General features: G+C 44.0%; 1 protein-coding gene across 4 annotated transcripts in view; it reads left to right on the top strand.

Moving 5' to 3' along the window:
* LOC310783885 (far upstream element-binding protein 3-like) overlaps positions 1 to 18,787 on the top strand; it is a 208,407-nt gene that overhangs the window by 141,379 nt on the left and 48,241 nt on the right. For 3 of the 4 annotated variants that reach the window (XM_083644796.1, XM_083644797.1, XM_083644794.1), the window contains exons 13-15: positions 4,680 to 4,840; positions 9,442 to 9,512; positions 12,944 to 13,029. In XM_083644796.1, coding sequence (XP_083500922.1) covers positions 4,680 to 4,840; positions 9,442 to 9,512; positions 12,944 to 13,029 — 318 coding nt within the window. Of the gene's footprint in view, positions 1 to 4,679; positions 4,841 to 9,441; positions 9,513 to 12,943; positions 13,030 to 14,827; positions 14,897 to 18,787 lie in introns of all 4 variants that reach the window. The other variant, XM_083644795.1, reaches the window with a different exon arrangement.

Here is an 18,787-nt window from a genome sequence, read left to right as displayed (position 1 = left end):
GGCTTGCTGCGTGGGCGGGGGCAGGATCGGCTGCTGCGCCGGCTGGGCTGCGGCGAACGTGGGGGGAAAGGGGGGGGGGGGGGGTTTCCAGGGCCCTCAGACGAGCCTCTACTGATCTGCTCGCATCCATCGACTTAATGCTTGCATCTAGCAGGGACCGCAGAATGGCTCTTGACGACCCCTGTCGGCTCGGCGGAGCTACGAATGGGGCCGTTTCCGCTTCCGGGGCGGCGGCCTGGAGGTCAGTGTGACCAGGAAGGACATGGCGTCTCGCGGTGGCCCCGCGGCCTGTATTTCCCCGGCGTCTCCCCGCTCTCGGAGCGGCTGCCTCTGCTGATCTTCGTCCGCGGCCTCTCGCACGTCCACGCCGAGCGGCCTCCCCCTCCGGCACGCTCGCACGCGTTCTTGGGCGTCCGGGCGCACGCGGCACTTCGTCATCTGCTCTCCTTCCACGGGCCGTCGCAGTGGCGCGCCCTGTGCCACGGGAACGCGCGCCGGGCCTTTTCATCGTGGCTGCGTTGGCGGCCTGTAGTCCGGCCGCTTCGCCAACGTCTTCATCAGACGTCTCGGAAAGCAAGTACGCGCCGTGGCCGATCTGGAACAGGGTCTCGTTGGCTAAGCTGTCGTCGCTGTCCATGGACTGCTCTGGCTCGGAGCTCGACATGCCAGAAATGGAGTGGGAAGCGTTGAGGAATCTGCGGGGAATATCTGCGGGGGATTTCCACGGGTAGAGAAGGCTTGAGGGTGCTGATTCGGTCTCCAGATATGGTGCAAAACAACGCTTCGGAAGACTGCTCCAGGGGAGATGGACTGCCGTGAAGCTAGCTGCTGTTATGATCGGCCAGAGAGAGAGAGGTGACGTAGAACCCTTGCTATATATATGAGAATTAACTGACGTCATATCTGACGTCATTACGGACGTCATACTAAGACTTTGACTGACCACGTCATACTAGAATTTGACTGACGTCGGATTAGATTATGCACGAATGGCCTTCTGCTTGAAATATGGTCTAGAGACCTCACATGTCAGTAGAATCTATGTGGAGGATGCACGTTGCTTGAAACACGAGGAGCGATCTGTTACCACTGAACGCGAACGCGCAAAGAAAAGAACCCACTAAGTGAAAATAAAAAGTTAATGCGGAGAAATCCATTTTCCGACTGCCTCGTTTATTAGGTAACCTTATGCATGCTCAGCCTACAGCCCACACCCGGATTATATGAGCATGGGTTAATGTTTGACTATGGGTGTGTTCATAAATTCATTCTGAAATGGTCAGAGCAAAGCACATCTGAGCTGTCGTTCAGAAATGCAGTTTCAGACCAGGGGGTGGATAGTGATGTGGGGTCTTTCTTCCATTATTTTCAGTTTCTCTTAATGAATGTTGGATATTGGCAGTGGTAGGTGCTTTTAATTCCTATATAATGCTAGTTGGGCCAGCGCTAGCGCCGCCCCGTAGAGCCTACATGTCCACACGATCTGCGAGCCGATCTGGTCAGCTGCACAACAATCCGAGGAAGCCTGAGCCTTTCGGTGGCACGCTGCGGTATAGCCAAGGAAATGCAGGAAACGTGACTCCTTCCAGGGCATTTTGCAAACTTGTTTCCACTTTCCAGCTTTACTTTACTCACCAGTTTGACGTTTTCTCGTCCAAAATAATCCAGGTTGTAAAGTACCTATCCAACACCGCCTCGCATCCAGCGCATCGTGCCTCCTCAGCTGTTGCCAAAGAACTTGCAAAGAACTGAGACTCCAACACACAGCTAATCCGCCATTTTGGACAGACTAGACTTACACTGACTTACACTGACTTAGACTAGACTTACACTGTCAATGCCTCCGGCTAATGTTTTTCTGGCAAAAATGGCGGTAGCGCTGCTTTCATAACTGCACTAATACCCAGAGTGCCTTGCGCCAAGAAAGACGAGCAATCTGGCGGGGGGGGGGGGGGGGGGGGTTGCGTTTACTAAAGTTAATGTTTTCTAATACATAATTACATCAATCACCTACAGACTTTTCAAACAGATTTGATTGCATGATGATGTTTTCTTTGTTGTGTTTGTGAGGGACAGATTGTCTAGTATTCATTCATTTTTTTTACCCCTAAAATAACATTTAGTAATGTAGCTACAACACTGATCATATCCAATTGTATAGGCTATCTATAAATCTATCTATATATAGATTATACATTATAAGATATCAAATTAGATCATATAATACAATTAAGAGAATATATGATAATATAATATATGATATTTAGGTGATTGATGAAAAGACACAAAAACATTGGGCTAAACGGGGGTAAATAGCCTATTTATTTTTGGGGTAAAAAAATATCTTAAAATCAAACACGTAGGCTATTTGATTTGAAGGTGTAGCCTACACCAACACACAACATCATCCTGCAATGAAATATGTTAGACAAGTATCCTTCATACTTTTGCCACTAACAGCTACAGCCAACAGGCTTGTCAACGCTTTTCCGCGCTGGCCCTATGCTAGGATTCGACCTAGGTAAAGGTAAAGTCCCAACGATTGTCACACACCTGAGTGTGTGAAATTTGTTCTCCGCATTTGACCCATCCCCTGGGGGAATGGTGAGCGGCAGCAGTGCTGGGAATCGTTTGGTGATCTAACCCCCCAATTCCAATCCTTTGATGCTGAGTGCCAAGCAGGGAGGCAATGGGTCCCATTTTTATAGTCTCAAACCACATACAAGGCCACTGAGCTAAACAAGACCTAGCCTTGTTTAATGAATAATAATCCATCATATTATTTGTTATATTTTGTGAGTAATATTGATGAATGCACTACCCATTTTAAATAAAGTAGCCTAATTTCGGTTGGGAATTATATTTATTTTTAAATCAAGTGCTGTTATCTTTGACACAAAGTACTTGATTTAGTATGGATACAGGTTAGTTATTTGTTCGACAAATGCGGCATTTAAAATAGAGTACATTAGATAATTCCCCGGCCATTCAGGTAATAGGATCCTTTATTAGCCTATTGACAATATAAGACAATACAAGAATACCCCCCCTCACAAAAAAAGTGCGACCAAATCATGTGCAGTTCACTGAAAATGTTGGTCGCACCAGTGCTATATATATATTAGGGATGTTCATCAATTATCGAAAATCGATAATCGATCGTTAAGGATTGGAATCGATCCTGTGGCATTTGAATCGATTTTTTAATTATTAAAAAAAAAAAAAAAAAAAAATTTGGACTAGGTTTGGGTGGAATTCGTTCCTCCTCGCCCCACTCCATTGCACAGCCGACTAACGTGAGGTGGAGCTTCATATAGTCTCTAGTTTTCTGGCTGGGCACAGGCCTTTGTGCCAACAAAACTGTTTTAAACATGGGAAATTCACACCGGCATGCGCCGGGGACAGCAGTGTTGGAGAGGAGACACATTGAAATAAAGAGTTCATTGAGGAGAACACGTTGTCTTTCGTATTTTCTGCCATAGGCATTAATTTTGTAAAAAAAAAAAAAAAATTGAAAATATTGAAAAATTTCTAAGTATTAATAAAATCGATGATCGATAATTGATCGTTAATTTTCACCGATTATCGATTTTGGAAAATTTTCTAAATGAACATCCCTAATATATATATATATATACTGGTATATTATATCATCTCCCTCATATAGTTAGATATTGTATGATATATTTTTGTTTTTTGCTTTTTTTTTGTTTATTCATGTTCCATGTCTCGTTTGATAATTCAATATTCTAAATCGATCATCTCACGTTGTATAAACTCCAATGTATCTAAAGATGGTGTACTGTGATGCAATGTCGAAATCATCAATAATAATAAAAAGAAAAATGCAGTTTGGAATCAGAGCACCGTGGACGTATGCAGTCGGACATTTTCAGTTTGGAGGACCGCGGATGTATCGCTTGTTAAAAGGACTAGCTGCATCTGTGAACAGACTTTTGGTTCAGTTATTTTACATCTGAGGATGCATCGCTGCATGTAAAGATGTCTGCTTTCATCCTACCTCGGTGCTGTTGTACTCCTCAAAGGAACGTTACAGGGTGAGCGCTGATTTCTGATGCCTGCCTGTTTGTGTTTCTCAATGATTTCACTGCTCTTCAAAACCTCTCATCAACCACTCGGCAGCCTGTGCGTGCGTGCATGGGTCGGGCAGCCACCAAAATAAAAGCCGGAGCAATAGAAATGTCAAGTATCTGTGTGTTTAGACGCCATATGGTGCGTGCGTGTGTGTGCGTGTGTGTGTGTGTGTGTGTGTGTGTCTGTCTGAGACTGAGACTGGTGGTCTTGTCAGGTCTCTCTCTAAAGCTCATAATAGGTATGTTAAGGTTCACTAATGACCTCACGATTGTCCTATAGACTGCAGTGTTTCCTAAGCACTGGGTCGGGATCCACAGGTGGGTCACAGGAGATTTTATTTCGGTTGCTAAATAGATTAGCAATATTTCTTCCACAGTCTTTTCTTTCAAATATTTGCTACTGACAGGAAATAAAAACCTGTTAACTCCGCCGAAATTGCATTTATTTGGTCGTATTTAACCTAAGTTTTCAATAACACGTGCATAAAACAAAGTTGTGAGTTATCAAAATGATATCTTGTTGGTTTGCCTGTTCAAGATCATTTAAGGTGATGTGGAAAAATGGCAATACCTGTCTGTGTGTAGGTGGGGAGACCATAAAGAGTATTAACCAGCAGTCTGGAGCTCACGTGGAGCTGCAGAGGAACCCGCCCCCCTCTACCGACCCAAACACCCGTGTCTTCACCCTCAGAGGCTCCGCCCAGCAGATGGACCTCGCCCGCCAGCTCATCGACGACAAGATTGGGGTACGAAAACAAACACACCTCCAAAACAAACACACCTCATCTGACGCATACAATGCCTACCTGATATGAAGCTTGTGTCAAAACAAACTAACTCAACAACAACAAACTCAGCAAACACACTCAATGCCTGTCTGATATGAAGCTGGGGTCAAAACAAATATATTGTATTATTATATACGTATACAGTATATACCGTACTAGCAATCTCGCGCTATGCACGTTCGATTTCTAGGGTGGAGACTCTGGAGATGATATGCCATGGGTGCAGTTATGGAAATCGCCCACCTGCTCGCCCAGCATATATGTGACCTGCTCTATAAAAATCTGTCACATTGACCCCAAAACACATTTTGAGTTTTATACACTTGGAAATAGGAGAATGTAAGCTTTCTGAGAATATCAATATTATCTTTGTATTCCAAAAATTGAGGGAGATACACTGTGTCGCGGCTGTTTCCAAACTATGTTTTTGAAAAAAAACGGCCTCAAAGTTTGACGTCAATTCTGAGACATAAACATCTTTTCTTGAAGTTGTCTGTGTGTGCATGCCCACACACCAGGTGGGATTGGGCTGACATTTTGTAGCCTTTAAACCCAGGGAAATATTCATGTATAAGCATCTTTGAGTAGGCTACGTAGAAAAGCGCTAAGTCCGATCAATTATTATTCTTATTAGTGTTAGTATTATTATTATTAATACCAACTGTTCTGTAACACCCAACTGACAGAACCGACACCCTCTGACGCCCCACCCACATTCTCTTTTTTTTATTAGGGCTACATTAACTCATTGAGTGCTAAGGACGTCGATCGACGTCAAAGTAAATAGTGACGTAGAGTGCCAAGGACGTCGATCGACGTCAAATGCGTTTTTTGACGGTGGGACGTGGATCAAAGCCTCAGGCATCTCCTGTACAAATATGGGAGCTATTGAAGGTGTATAACCTATTTTACGGACTCATTAGGTGGCGACAGTGCTCTCTAGATTAGAGAAAGGTCCGGAAAACAGCTGGAAAAAGCCGTGATCAAAGAGAAACCGATGCATGCTGCAGCCAGAGCCATATAGATTGCTCTGTCTGCAGCTGACGTTGGCTGCGAACAGAAGTCAATCCGCTCCCACAACTGAGCCCCCCCTCTGCCTCTGTCTGTCTGTCTGCATAGTTTATCCACACAATTAGCCGCCAGAAAGGCAGCACCCGACGCCGAAGGGCCAAACCTTTCCCTGCAGTCCGGTTTGGCATTTCCGCGTCGCGCTGGGAACAAAAACGGAGCGCTCCGAAAATAGAGTGGGTGTGTGTTGGCTGTGTGTTAGTGTGGGGAGGAGTTTGCAGCTGAGGGGGGGAGGGGGGGAGAGGGGGGTGGGGCACGCAGGGCATCACACAACTACACCACGTCACTACATCAGAAAATATTATCTTCAGACTCAGTGAATGTGCTTGAAATGCTTCATTTCACAAAAGGCGGAATATCTCAGCTAATAATTTGAAACGCCTGTATTTGCTCAAAACGACCTATCTTCTCCGGCTCATAACTAAAGAACGGAAAATGGTATCAATAAACTTTTTTTTGCTGATGATACAATAGAGCCAGCTCGTTCTTTGTGCGTGTTCGGTGTTTACATAGTAATATCACACAATATTCTGTGGGCCTCGAGAAATCACTGAAAACGCTCTGAAAACTCTGGGAGCGTCCGTTCTCCAAAAGTGGCTGGCGCTCAATGAGTTAATGTAGTACGCTAATAATTGTACATTAATGTAGTATTAATTGTAATTGTTGTAATAATTATTACAAATAACAGCAACAAAGAATCTATAGCGGACCTGTTTCTGCTCTGGAGTAGACGGACAGACAGAGAGACAGACATTTGAAAGTAACCTATAGGCTATGAGGCAATTAATCCAAAATTAGCTCAGTCTAAATGCCGTCTGTGAATTGAATTTAAAATTCAAGCAAAATTTTCGCACAGATTACTGACTATATCAATCGGACGGGCAGACAGACAGACAGACTGTCACTGGACCTCACAGCCTGCCAATAAAACTTTCCTGACAGATAAAAGTAAACACTTTTCCCGCACACAAACGTACCAGCTGATCAAGCTATAGTATGCAGAACATTTTCATTCATAACTTTTTTAAGCGGCATGCAGCGTTCAAGGGGAGAGAGAGAGAGAGAGAGACACGGGGGAGACGGGGGTTGCCATGTTCGTTATCGATAACCCCCGAAGTGGCAGATTTTTAAGAGGTTAAAACGTTACATTAACAGCCCAAACTAGTCTAAAATAACAAAACAATAACAAAACTCCACAATACAACCCTGATAAACTTATAAACAGCGTTTTAAATCCTAGAGTAGTCTATAATATAACCTACCATTTACAAGTACTTACAAACCCGTTTAACTGGCAACGTGAGTCAGGGCTGCACATTCAGGCTGCAGCAGTCTGAGTGAGAACGCAGAAAGCAGCAGCCTGTGTATAGTTTCAGTTTTGTCACTCTACCTTGAAGAGCTTCAAAAGTATATTTAGCGGTCGAATTTCATAATAATCTTTACACAGAATGAAAGCCAAGGCTTTATTTTACTATAATCTGATGAAACCCCAAAAGAGCAGAAATCAATATTTTCTGATAAAATCGCGTTTCTAGACAAGCAGCACGACAAGCGACTGATTTGGTCAGAGCAGGTCACATATGTGTGTATGTTTGTGTGTATGTGTGTATATATATATATATATATATATATATATATATATATATAAAGAGTTAATTTGCAAAACAGGTAAACGCCATTCTTAAAATGAACAAACATCTGTTTGATACTCCCTGGAGTGCACATAGAAAACATTATTGAGGTGATTTATGTGAAAATTATCAGATGAATATGTTTTAGTTATGATTATTTATGACAATAAAAATGTCCCAAAAATAAATAAATTACAGTATAAACACATCAATATATAAAAATCCAAACGGAGATACCTGTTTTTGCAAATTAACACTTCATATACCGGGTATGTGTGTGTGTGTGTGTGTGTGTGTGTAAAATTTGGCTAAGTGGTGCGCCTGTTAGGGGCGGAAGGGAACTGGTGGAAATGGCATGATCCTCCCACGTGCCATGTCTTGCCGATGAAGCGGCTGGCAATTGTGCATGTGTTGGAGGAAGCATGGTGCTAGTCTACGGCTCTCCCCAGATCGACAGACAGTGGAGCGGCAACCGGGGCAGCAGCGGGAAATTGGCTAAGTGCAATTGGGGAGGAAATGGCGGGGAAATCGAAATAATAATAATTAAAAAAGAATTGCTAAGTGGTGTCTGTGCCCGGTGCGGTGTCAGTCACGATTTGTGATGGAAGTGATGTCACTCGGGCAGTTGTGTGTGTGTCTGTGTGTGTGTGTTGAATGCATTTGTAATTGCCCAACTGTGATGTCACCCAAGCAGTTGTGATCAGCCTAAAACATCCTAGGCATCTCGCACGATACGCGCGCTCGATTCCTAGGCTCGCCCGTTGCGCGGTCTAGTCCGCCCTGCATCAATGATGACATTATCATCAATTATGACAATCGCTCACGCTTTTTGCCCGACTGCATTTCGAAGATTACAGTATGTTTTGCTTGTAAGGGAAGTCAATAGGTCTGGCTCTTACGTGGTTTTAGACCAGGCTGTTACATGGTTTTAGGTGTGGCTCTTATGTGGTTTTAGGTCTTGCTGTTAGGCCCAAAACACACAGACCTTACACCAGTGATTCCCAACCTGTGGGCCGCGGCCCCCTGGTGGGCCGCGAAGGTATTGCAAGTGGGCCGCCAAATCATTTCCAAAAAAGTATGATTTTTGAAAAGAAAAAAAATCAAAAAAAACATTTTTTTTTCAAAAAATTTCTGAATGTTTTTCAGATTTTTGTTTCTTTGATGTTATTGCTTTTGCTTGAATTGAAGTTTCATCTTTACATCATCTTTATATTGGGTTTGTGTTTATTTGTAACCCTATCGATTTAATGGGCTTTCTTCTGATATTTGGATTTTGTTTGGATCTGATATTGGATGTCAAATTGTTATGAGAATGCATTTTTCCATTGTTGAAGGATACCGTTATTTATTAATCATTTGTTAATTAGCCTGTTACAGACAGCCCCTTGCTTGTCATTTCTGACATCTGTGTGGTGCTGATGGACAGCTCCTTGAATGATTGGTGTGTGTGTGTGTGTGTGTGTGTGCGTGTGTGTGTGTGTGTGGACAGCTCCTTGAAAACTGTAATACTGAAGGTGTTGCAACATGTTACAGGTGCTGTGTTAGTGACTGTGGAGCTTCCAACATGTTTCTCCTGTATTCAGTTCAGTCCTTTATGTTCAATTTTCAATAAAAAAGTGCTCTGAGAACGCATTATATGGCCTTTGTATTTATGGGGTCGGAGGTGGGCCGCGAACATTTTTGAGACATAAAAGTGGGCCCTGAGTTGGAAAAGGTTGGGAACCACTGCCTTACACACACAACACCGGGCCAGAGTCCCACCAAACTACTACGCGGCCTGATAATCCAGTGATGTATAAACTCCCATAAAGCAGAAGTTCCCGGGTTTGAACTCTCTGACACTCCCCTCTCTCTCTGCAGGGGTCAGGCATCATGAGCAACGGAGGCTTTGGCTTCAGCCCCTTTACCCAGGGTCCTGCTGCACACCAGAAGTAAGACACACGCACACACACACAAACACAGCTCACACACACATACATACACACACACACACACACACACACACACACACACACACACACACACACACACACAGAGCTCTCATCACCTGTTGAGTTAGAAGAAATAAATGTGATTTTCAATTAATTAATTAATTTGTGTAAAAGCATCAGTGCATTTAAACAACGCATATCCGGACAAACAACAAACAGAGTAGACATTTAAGTGCAGCTTAAAACAGTTAAAGGAGAATTTTGGTATTATTTTACCTGGATCCTATTTTTTTTAACTTTTTATGTCAAAGTAACTAATCTGAGCATTTTCTTTGTTTTGATTGCTTCAGCTTGCAGCCGCGCTGTGTGCACGCCTCCGCCTGCCTCGGCTGCTCCACTAAACAACAGACAGCAGACAGGCTCACATTGTTATTGTAAAAGAGAGAGAGAAAAGTGTTACTTGCAGCAGCATGTTCAGTGTTTAGGATCACCCTTAGCTCGGCTGCTGCGTGGCTTCACCTGCCCTATAGTGTTGCTCACTAAATGTTATTGCATCAGTGATGTCACAATGCCTACTTGTATGTGTGTGTGCCCCATTATGATATCACTGATGACATCATCAGTGTGTGTGTGTTTGTGTGCCCCCCTATGACATCACTGATCAGTGATCTGCCCACCACCTCAAGCTTGAATCTTGGTAAGGTAGAGCTACTCTTCCTCCCTGGGAAAGACTGTCCTCTCACTGACTCAAACAGCTAAGAACATCGGGGTGATCCTTCACAACCAGCTGTCCAACTCGCCCTGCATCGCAGCAACTGCTCACTCCTGTAGGTTCTCCCTGTACAACATCCGCAAAATCTGTCCGTTTCTCAGGCACTTGTTATCTCCCGCCTGGACTTCTGGCTGGGCTACCTGCCTCGGCCATCTGACCGCTTCAGCTCAGTCAGAACGCTGCAGCCCGTCTGGTGTTCAACCAACCTAAATTCTCTCATGTCACTCCCCTCTTCTTCTGTGACCTTCACTGGCTTCCCATCTTGGCTCGCATCAAATTAACCTCATCAAAATAGGTCAAGAACGGGTCCCAGATAACAAAAGATTTCCTCAATGAATTGGTCCTCTGGAACCTGAGTCTCTCCATACGTATAATTGAGACCATGTCTGTCAGCCACAACTGAAAAGAAGGTGGAGAGGAGGACTTCCATTCCTTCAGAATTAGTTTCTTGGCAACAGTCATCCCGTGTGTTAGAGATTGCTGCACGGCCGTTGGGAGGAGCAAAGAGGATTCCGAGCAGCCATAGATGGCGAGTTCCGCCTCCGGTTGAAGGGTTATTTTGTAGGCCTTAGAGTACCAGTCAAATATTTTGGCCCAGAATCCGGATAGTGAAGGGCAAAACCAAAACGCATGGGACAGTGTGCCCTCTGACACGCGACACCTATCACATAGTGGTGAGACAGAAGGATATATATTGTGTAACCTATGCTTGGAGTAATGAAGACGGTGAGCAACTTTAAATTGGATCAGCTGGTGTCTAACTGAGCAGAGCTGGGCCACAGACAGACTCCTGTCCCATATGATTTCAGATAGATCAAGTTCCTCCTGCCACGCCTCTCTGATCCTCTCAGTGGGGGCCTTAATGCAATCGTCGAACAAACCTAGAAATAAGATGCCTGGAGTTGCCTGGAGAGGGCTTCACAAAACATGTTCATTTGGGAGAATTTCAAAATTGTGAGTCTTGGATCAGGCATAATGTCTAGCTTGTATACATCTATAAAGATGCGTTTGGGGCAACTCAAATTCTCTCTTCAGAAGATCAAAGGATGCAAATTTGCCATCAATATACAGGTCTCTGATGGAGACCAGCCCCTTTTCACTCCAGGCATGGCAAATTCTATCCGACCATGAGGGCAAAAAAAGTGATTAAAACAGATTGGTGTGTGTGAACAGAAACATTTGGTATATTCAAAACGTTCTTAACCTGATTCAGAATTCTGACAGTTTTTCACAAAAAAACTCAAACCTCTCAGAGTCCCAGGCTCCTCTAGCTTAGAAAATAACATGGCAACATAATTCCAAATATAGGACAGAAATATGGAGTCCAGCTCTTTGAAGAAAGCCGATGTAAGAAAAATTGTGAGGTTTTGACACAAATAGAGGAACCTGGGAAGTGAAACCATCTTTTTTATTTCAAATTGTTTTTATTCGTTTTTAACCAATACAAACAAGAAAAGACAAAACCCGTAGAAGACAGACAATACAAAATAGGTGCATGGTTGCATGATGTCATACATGTATACAATCTCCTGAATAATTGTGATGCAATGACAACCAAGTGTAAAAATAAAACCAAAATAATAGAGACAAGGAAAGAACAAGAGGGGGTTGGGAAGAGGGTAGGGTAGAGATGTTGGGGGCTACTAATCTAAAGTTCTTGCGTCAAATTCCTTATGATGATAATAATCTAAGAAGGGGTGCCAAGTCATTTCAAACTTTTCCAGAGAGCCCTGGACTGTGCATCTGACTTTTTCTAGTTTAAGAAATGATATTACCTCATGAATCCAGCGTGAGTGTGATGGAGGTGTGGGCGATTTCCAGCTAGAAAGAATAAGCCAGCGAGCTAGTAATGTTGAAAAGGCCATTAGATCTGATTGATGTCTGGATATCCCACTGTTGCTAGGGGCAACCCCAAATATTGCAGTAATTGGATCTGGGTCAATCTGTTTTTGACATATATATGAGAATGTATTAAACATGTCTGACCAGAATGTGTACAATTTTGGGCAAGTCCAAAATGTGTGGCCTAGAGTACCCGGAAACTGATGGCATCTGATGCAATTTGGGTCTGAGCCAGGATATATCCGGGCCAGTTTGGCTTTACAAAGGTGTAAGCGGTGGAGTATCTTAAACTGTAACACACCATGTCTGATACAGACAGAAGATTTATGTATTTTACTGATAGCATTTTTCCAGATTTCATCAGAGAGCTCTGTGTCCAAGTCTTCCTCCCACTGTCTTTCAGGTGGTGCAGCGAATGGAAGTGAAACCATCTTAATTGAGTTTATATGACCAATCATGGACAAAGGGAGGATTTTCCAGCTTTCTATACATTGTTTAAGTTTTGAAACAAAATCCCTAAAATTCAACTTAAATATTAGCTTAGGATCTCTGGGTATGGTCAAGCCAAGTTATGTGAGGCGGCCCTTATTTGCCAATTTGAATGGGAGACTCTCCAGAAACCCAGGAGTGAAGAGATCAGAGAGAGGCATAAAGTCAATCTTTGTCCAGTTAATTGTGTATAGATTAGTTACTTTGACGTAAAAAGTGATGAGAATAGGGTCAACAATTTTCCTTTAAGATGTCCGCCATTAGGGCCGCAACTAACCATTATTTTCTTTGTGATTAATCTGTCAAATATTTTTGCGTGTGTGTGTAGCTGTGGCAGTGGGCAGACCTTCCTGACAGGCGGTTGGGGGAACACCTACCAGGCCAGCTGGCAGAGCCCTGGACAGCAGGACCCTGGTAACACACACACACACCTCACATAACACGCCTGACATAACACCCCCCACACACACACACACACACACACACACACACACACACCCCTAATTATACATAACTATACAATAGAGCTGGACAGTATGGTTCCGGAAGTGAAGCCCCTTCATATTGAAAGATAATGGAAAGAGGGCAGCGACATTCAATGCAGGTGAGGTCAAAGTGTAGGAAGGTAAATAAATAAATAATAAAAACAAGGTCTGAACAAAGGCACTCTTCTCAGATTAAAAAAGCTTTAATAGAAGGCTTAGTTCATTTCTGGACCAATTATAAAGCCTAAAAAGCCAACATGTTTCGGCCACCACCGGCCTTCATCAGGGCAGTAAGGAATTAAGCAGTTGACACATGACATAATAACCACGCAGGTAGACAATTAAGTGGATAGCGCACACCTGTTGAGGAGAAAGGGCTGAGGAAATTAGCTGTAGGCCCTCCCAACATAGAAAAGCACCACCAGAGGTCAGTACTAGAAGAAGCTGTCATATAGACAGATATTGTGTTGTATCTGTCAACCTTCAGCATGAGTCAATCTTCAGTTCTGCTTATGTTAAGGTCCCTCTCGCGCACGTCCCCCCGGCCCCCAGAGCCCCGGTTATACGACCGGACATAAGGCTCGGTGTAGTGCTTTCACTAAAAGGTCCTCCGCCTCCCCCGGCTACAGCCAAGCAGAGTGGGCGGTCAGGGCCCCAGCGTTGCTTACACCCTCTCCCTGGGTTTCCCTGCCGGAAAGTGACTGGCAGCATGTGTCGGCTCAGCCAACTCACTGTCAGCTCCCCGGATTATAGCGTCGAAGTCACACAGTGTCTAGACCGACTGCGGCGGAGACCGAGAAATATCGTCCAGTCAAGCCGAGGAGGGCAGTCCCCTCTTCGACCCCTGAGTTCCCGCCTATCCCACCGATTCAATGGCGTGCGGGTCCCCCCCCTTGAGTACCTGCGTTTCTCCTTCGAGGAGCCTGCCTAACAGTACAACTGCCTCCCTTTCGGGTTTTCACCGGCACCCCACACTACCTCTATACAAGTGTATAGAGGTAGGCCTACGGCCCCTGAAGAGGATGGGGATCAGAATCCTATTCTATTTGGACGATTTGGAGGAGCAGGCTGCAGTACAGTACGAATAAGAAAAGTCTTCAGCTAATGCACTCATAGTGAGGATGTTATCCAATAGGCAAAGCCAAGAGAGGGCCTCGCAGATTTCATGAAACTACAGATTACTTTAAATCACCATTTTCAAGCTCGTTAATTCGACATCTCAGTAACGTCTTGCCCGAATTTTTTCACATTTCGCTCAAACGTCAAAGTCTGGACAGACATGGATGTCGACTGCTCACTTGTTGGGGAGGCATATATCCACAGTGCGGTCATTCTATTTTTATTTGTTTTGTTTTTTGGCCTTTGCCCTTGCCTTTCTCTTTCAAAGTCAAAGGTCTGAACCCAGGCAAGGTTGGCTTGGTTCCAGGTTAAGACTGTAAATAAGGACTTTCTGAAACAAACGGGAATTCACTTCCTGGAACCAGAGCCGCTCTAAAAGTGGCCAGTCACTGTCGAGTTCCATACACACACTTGCTATGGACACACACACAACATATACGGATGAACACACACATATGCGGATGAACACATAATCACACACGCGCACACACACACACACACACACTTGTGTTGTGAGTCCAGCATGTTAAGGCTCTGTGTGTGTGTGTGTGTGTGTGTGTGTGTGTCCGTGTGCACGTGTGTGTGTGTGTGTGTGTGTGTGTGTGTAGGTCACAGTATGCCTCAGACAGGCCAAATGGACTACTCTAAAGCATGGGAGCAGTACTATAAGAAGCTAGGCAAGTCCTCTTACCTACCTACACACATACACACACACACACACACACACACACAATCTCTGTTACACCCCAAGGTCTAGGACTCAACGTGGAACATTAAGTTCACACAGAAACCAAGTTTAAATTTCCAAAACATAGTTTTATTGGTAATCCGAAAGAAAAAGGTGGAAATGGCGGACGGGTGCTCTTGACTGACTGGAGAAGCCAACCTACACATCGAGTACCACCTTGCCCACAACGCAGACAAGAACAAACTTATGGAATCAAGATAACAAATGCTGTGCATGAGAGAACCAGCAAATGGTGGTAGAACACGGGTGAGGGGTACTGAGCAAGCCGGGTCAGTACACACTGCATAGCTGCATAATTCTTCATTATTACCTTACTAATTCAACTAACAATAATAATAATAGTAATAAGAAGAAAAATAAACGACACAGTCGTTACACCCCCCAACCCAGAGAAAAGTTCCCCTCTCCAAAAAAGAAAGGAATTTTGGAAGATAAAAACTCTATACACATGAAAGGGCATTCATCACAATGTTAACCTTCATCTTTATCTGTACCCATTAATGTAGCATAAAATCTAATTTCTTTATTTAACACATTCAGTGCCAGCGACGCCATATGGCGTCATTAGAAATTTACCGTAGAGTGCCAGCGACGCCAAATGGCGTCAGTAAATCCAAATTGTTTTTTTGACGGGGGGGTGTCGATCTAAGCTTCTTACGTCGCCTCTAACAATATTGTAGCTATTGGAGGTCGATAACCTATTTTACAAACCCATTAGGTGGCGACAGCACTCTCCTGATCAGAGAAAAAGGAGCCAAACACACAGAAATAGTCACTGGGGAAAATGAGGAAATCGCATCGCATCCGTCCGTATGCATCGACGTGCCTCCATAAACGAGCACAACGCCAGCTGTGCCCCCAGCAGCAGCATCCGCTGTCACAACTGAGCACCTCCATGTACGCTGCAACAGCACATTCACATAATCAGCCTTATTATTCCGAACTGGAAGCATGCAAGCCCGTGACAAACACACGCGGAACCAAAAAGCTGAATGTCGCGCACCATTCACTGTGTGTGCGCAGCAAACTCAGCAGAGACTGAGAGCCACCAGACACATAAGACACACCCAGGAGGCGTGTGCAGTGGGGGGGGGGGGGGGGGGGAGCACGGAGAGCAGCAGAGCAGCATACACTTCACCCAGACAGACCCAGACATCAGAAAATTAGCTTCAGAGTCAGTGATGTGCTTGAAATGTTTAATTTCACAAAAGGCTCATTATCTCAGCTCGTAGAAAAAAAGGGATGTTTTTGCTTCAATCAAGCTATCTTCTCCGGCTCATAACTAAAGAACGGAAAATGGGATCAATAAACTTTTTTTTGCAGGTGATAGAAGAGAGTCTCATCGTTATTTGTGCGTGTTCAGTGTTTACATAGTAATTATTAAAAAAATTATATGACTGTTTTAAAATGCATTGCGGCCTATGTGGCACAGCAAGCAACCTTTTGCCCAAGGGCCGTGGCACTGAAAGTGTTAAAAGGATCCCCCCCATTAGCTTCCGCCAAGACGACTGCTAGTCTTCTTGGCGTCCAAACAATTACACAATACATAGAAATTATAGTAAAATGCAAGCAAGAGTAAAATGCAATAGTAAAATGACAATAGTAAAATGACAAGCAATACTAAAATCCAGTAGTACAAAAGAAAATCACAGAATACAGAATAAAAAGTTATACAAATCAGGACACACAACAGCATGGTCGGCTAGTCCTCTAGTTGACCTATAGCCCTAATGTGGTTACAACTCTGTACTTTAGAAAGCACAGTTTGATGGCAAATTCAAAGTGATGTAACTAACATCAATGTATGTGTGATAGCGTGTATGAGTGTAGATGGGTGCTGTGGTTAAAGGAGAACTTACCCCCAAAACACTTTTTTTCAGCTTTTAACCAATATATATGACTTTGGGGGTGATGTGTGAAGAATTTTTTTTGCCCTCAAATGAATGGGAGATTTGGTACAACCTGACATCACGTTGTCCCCAAAGACTATGGGATTTCAAGATAGTTACTCCCCTACTCCCCCTGTACCCTTTCGGCTCCTCACAACTCTAAGCCTATTCCCATGATGTCACTTGACCTGTTAATCACCTGTTAATTGATTACAATCGCCTGTTATTTTCCTACCAACTCCTATGTAACACAATACTATCAATAAACGCCACTATAATCATAAAAGGAAGGACATGGCATTGTGTTGCTGTAAATCATTCCCAACCTTTTTCATACTAAGGAGCCCTATGATGAGATTTGGTCTCTCAGATGCAAATCTGATTTTTTTTTTTAATTGGCCCCGGTGCGGGAATGCACCAGGGGCCTTACCTTCCCGCATGTCGCCAAGACATATTATGCACGGCTTTAGGAGAGACAATGGGCCGGCCACTAGAGGGCGCCCCCGCCCCACTAAGATTTGCCGTCATACCTTCCTCACGGTATCAGCTGTTTCCCCAAAACAACGTGCCCAGGTCGCTTTGCAGAGTGCAGCCCTCCCCCTTGCCTACCTCGACGCACAGTAGAGAGGAGCTGTGAGGAGCTGTCCCTGTGTGTTTACAACCGTGTGTGTGATAAAGCAGGAGAACGCAAGGACCCTCCTGAACTTTCCCCCATCTAAAAACGTCGGCTGTATGGGAATATTTCGGCTATTGTAAAAATACAGATGGCCATAGCCTCAACGCGAGACTCATCCGAATGACTGATGAGTCTCGCGTTGAGCCTAGGATGGCCAGGGCTTAGATCTGCGTGAGCACGACCCGTCGTAATTTGTCAAATTCAAGGTACATTAAAACGTTGTCTTGCTTCAACATACATCGCATCGCATCGCATAAACCATTTCCACCCGCAGGTTTGAGGAGTAGCTAACATAAACATCAGATAAATACTCTCTATAGGCTAACGTTACCTACTGAGGCAGCTAACATGGCTAATTAGCTAGCTAACACCAGCTATCTTTCTCCTCTAACTAACGTTAACGACACGTTAGTTGACTGAGCGAACATCGCTGTACAGCAGGTCGTTATCAAAACATATTGCACTGAAGAGAAGTAACATTAGAAAATGACGAAAGACTCCTCCAATCTGGCAGTGGAAATTTATGCACAAACTTTGTGTGTAACTTTGCGAGACTCATCCGAATAATGAATTTCGTTGTCGGAGATTGCTCCTAGCAGCCAGACTCCGAGGTGCTCTCTGTAACAAACCGTCATACAGGGGGACATTATTATCCTATGAACTGATCTTTGCAGCTCTGTTGGTTAGCTAATGTTTCCGTAGCATTTGGTTAACGTTATGATTTAATTCATTTTGTAACAAATGTTGGTTTAACAGGTGAAATCGAACTGAACCTTTGGCTACGTTGTAACGTTTACTGACTGGGCAGCCCAGTGCTGCTGTCTCTCAGTCGGGTCGTTTGTCTAACTAACATTAACGTTATCCAGCTGCCTGTCTCTTCTGTATCCTAACAGCTACGAGGAGAGGAGCTTGCTAACATCCCGTAAAAGCACTTCCCAGAGATATATAGGCTAAATACTCTCCTTGTGGTTCACCCCAATAAAACCTCTAGTGTCTGTTTGCGACAGGCTGGCTAACCCGTTAGTTATTAACGTTCTATTCTGGTATTGTGTAGGCTCATTTTAGACCCGGGAGTTGTAACGTTAGAAAACACATTTCCTGGCATACGCAGGCAGTTGGACAACCTGGTAAGTTCTGAAAATATGTGTCTGATAAACCTTCTGTTTTACACAATGTTAGCCAGCCTGCCTGGTCTCTTCTCTGTATATCCTTACAACAGCTAAGAGAGGAGCTTGTGAAGATTGAACGAACATCA

This window comes from Poromitra crassiceps (genome assembly GCF_964638095.1).
Source record: "Poromitra crassiceps genome assembly, chromosome: 10".
Classification (NCBI taxonomy): domain Eukaryota; kingdom Metazoa; phylum Chordata; class Actinopteri; order Beryciformes; family Melamphaidae; genus Poromitra; species Poromitra crassiceps.
The sequence above is the reverse complement of the archived record's forward strand: the minus strand, read 5'-3'. Positions and strand labels throughout refer to the sequence as shown.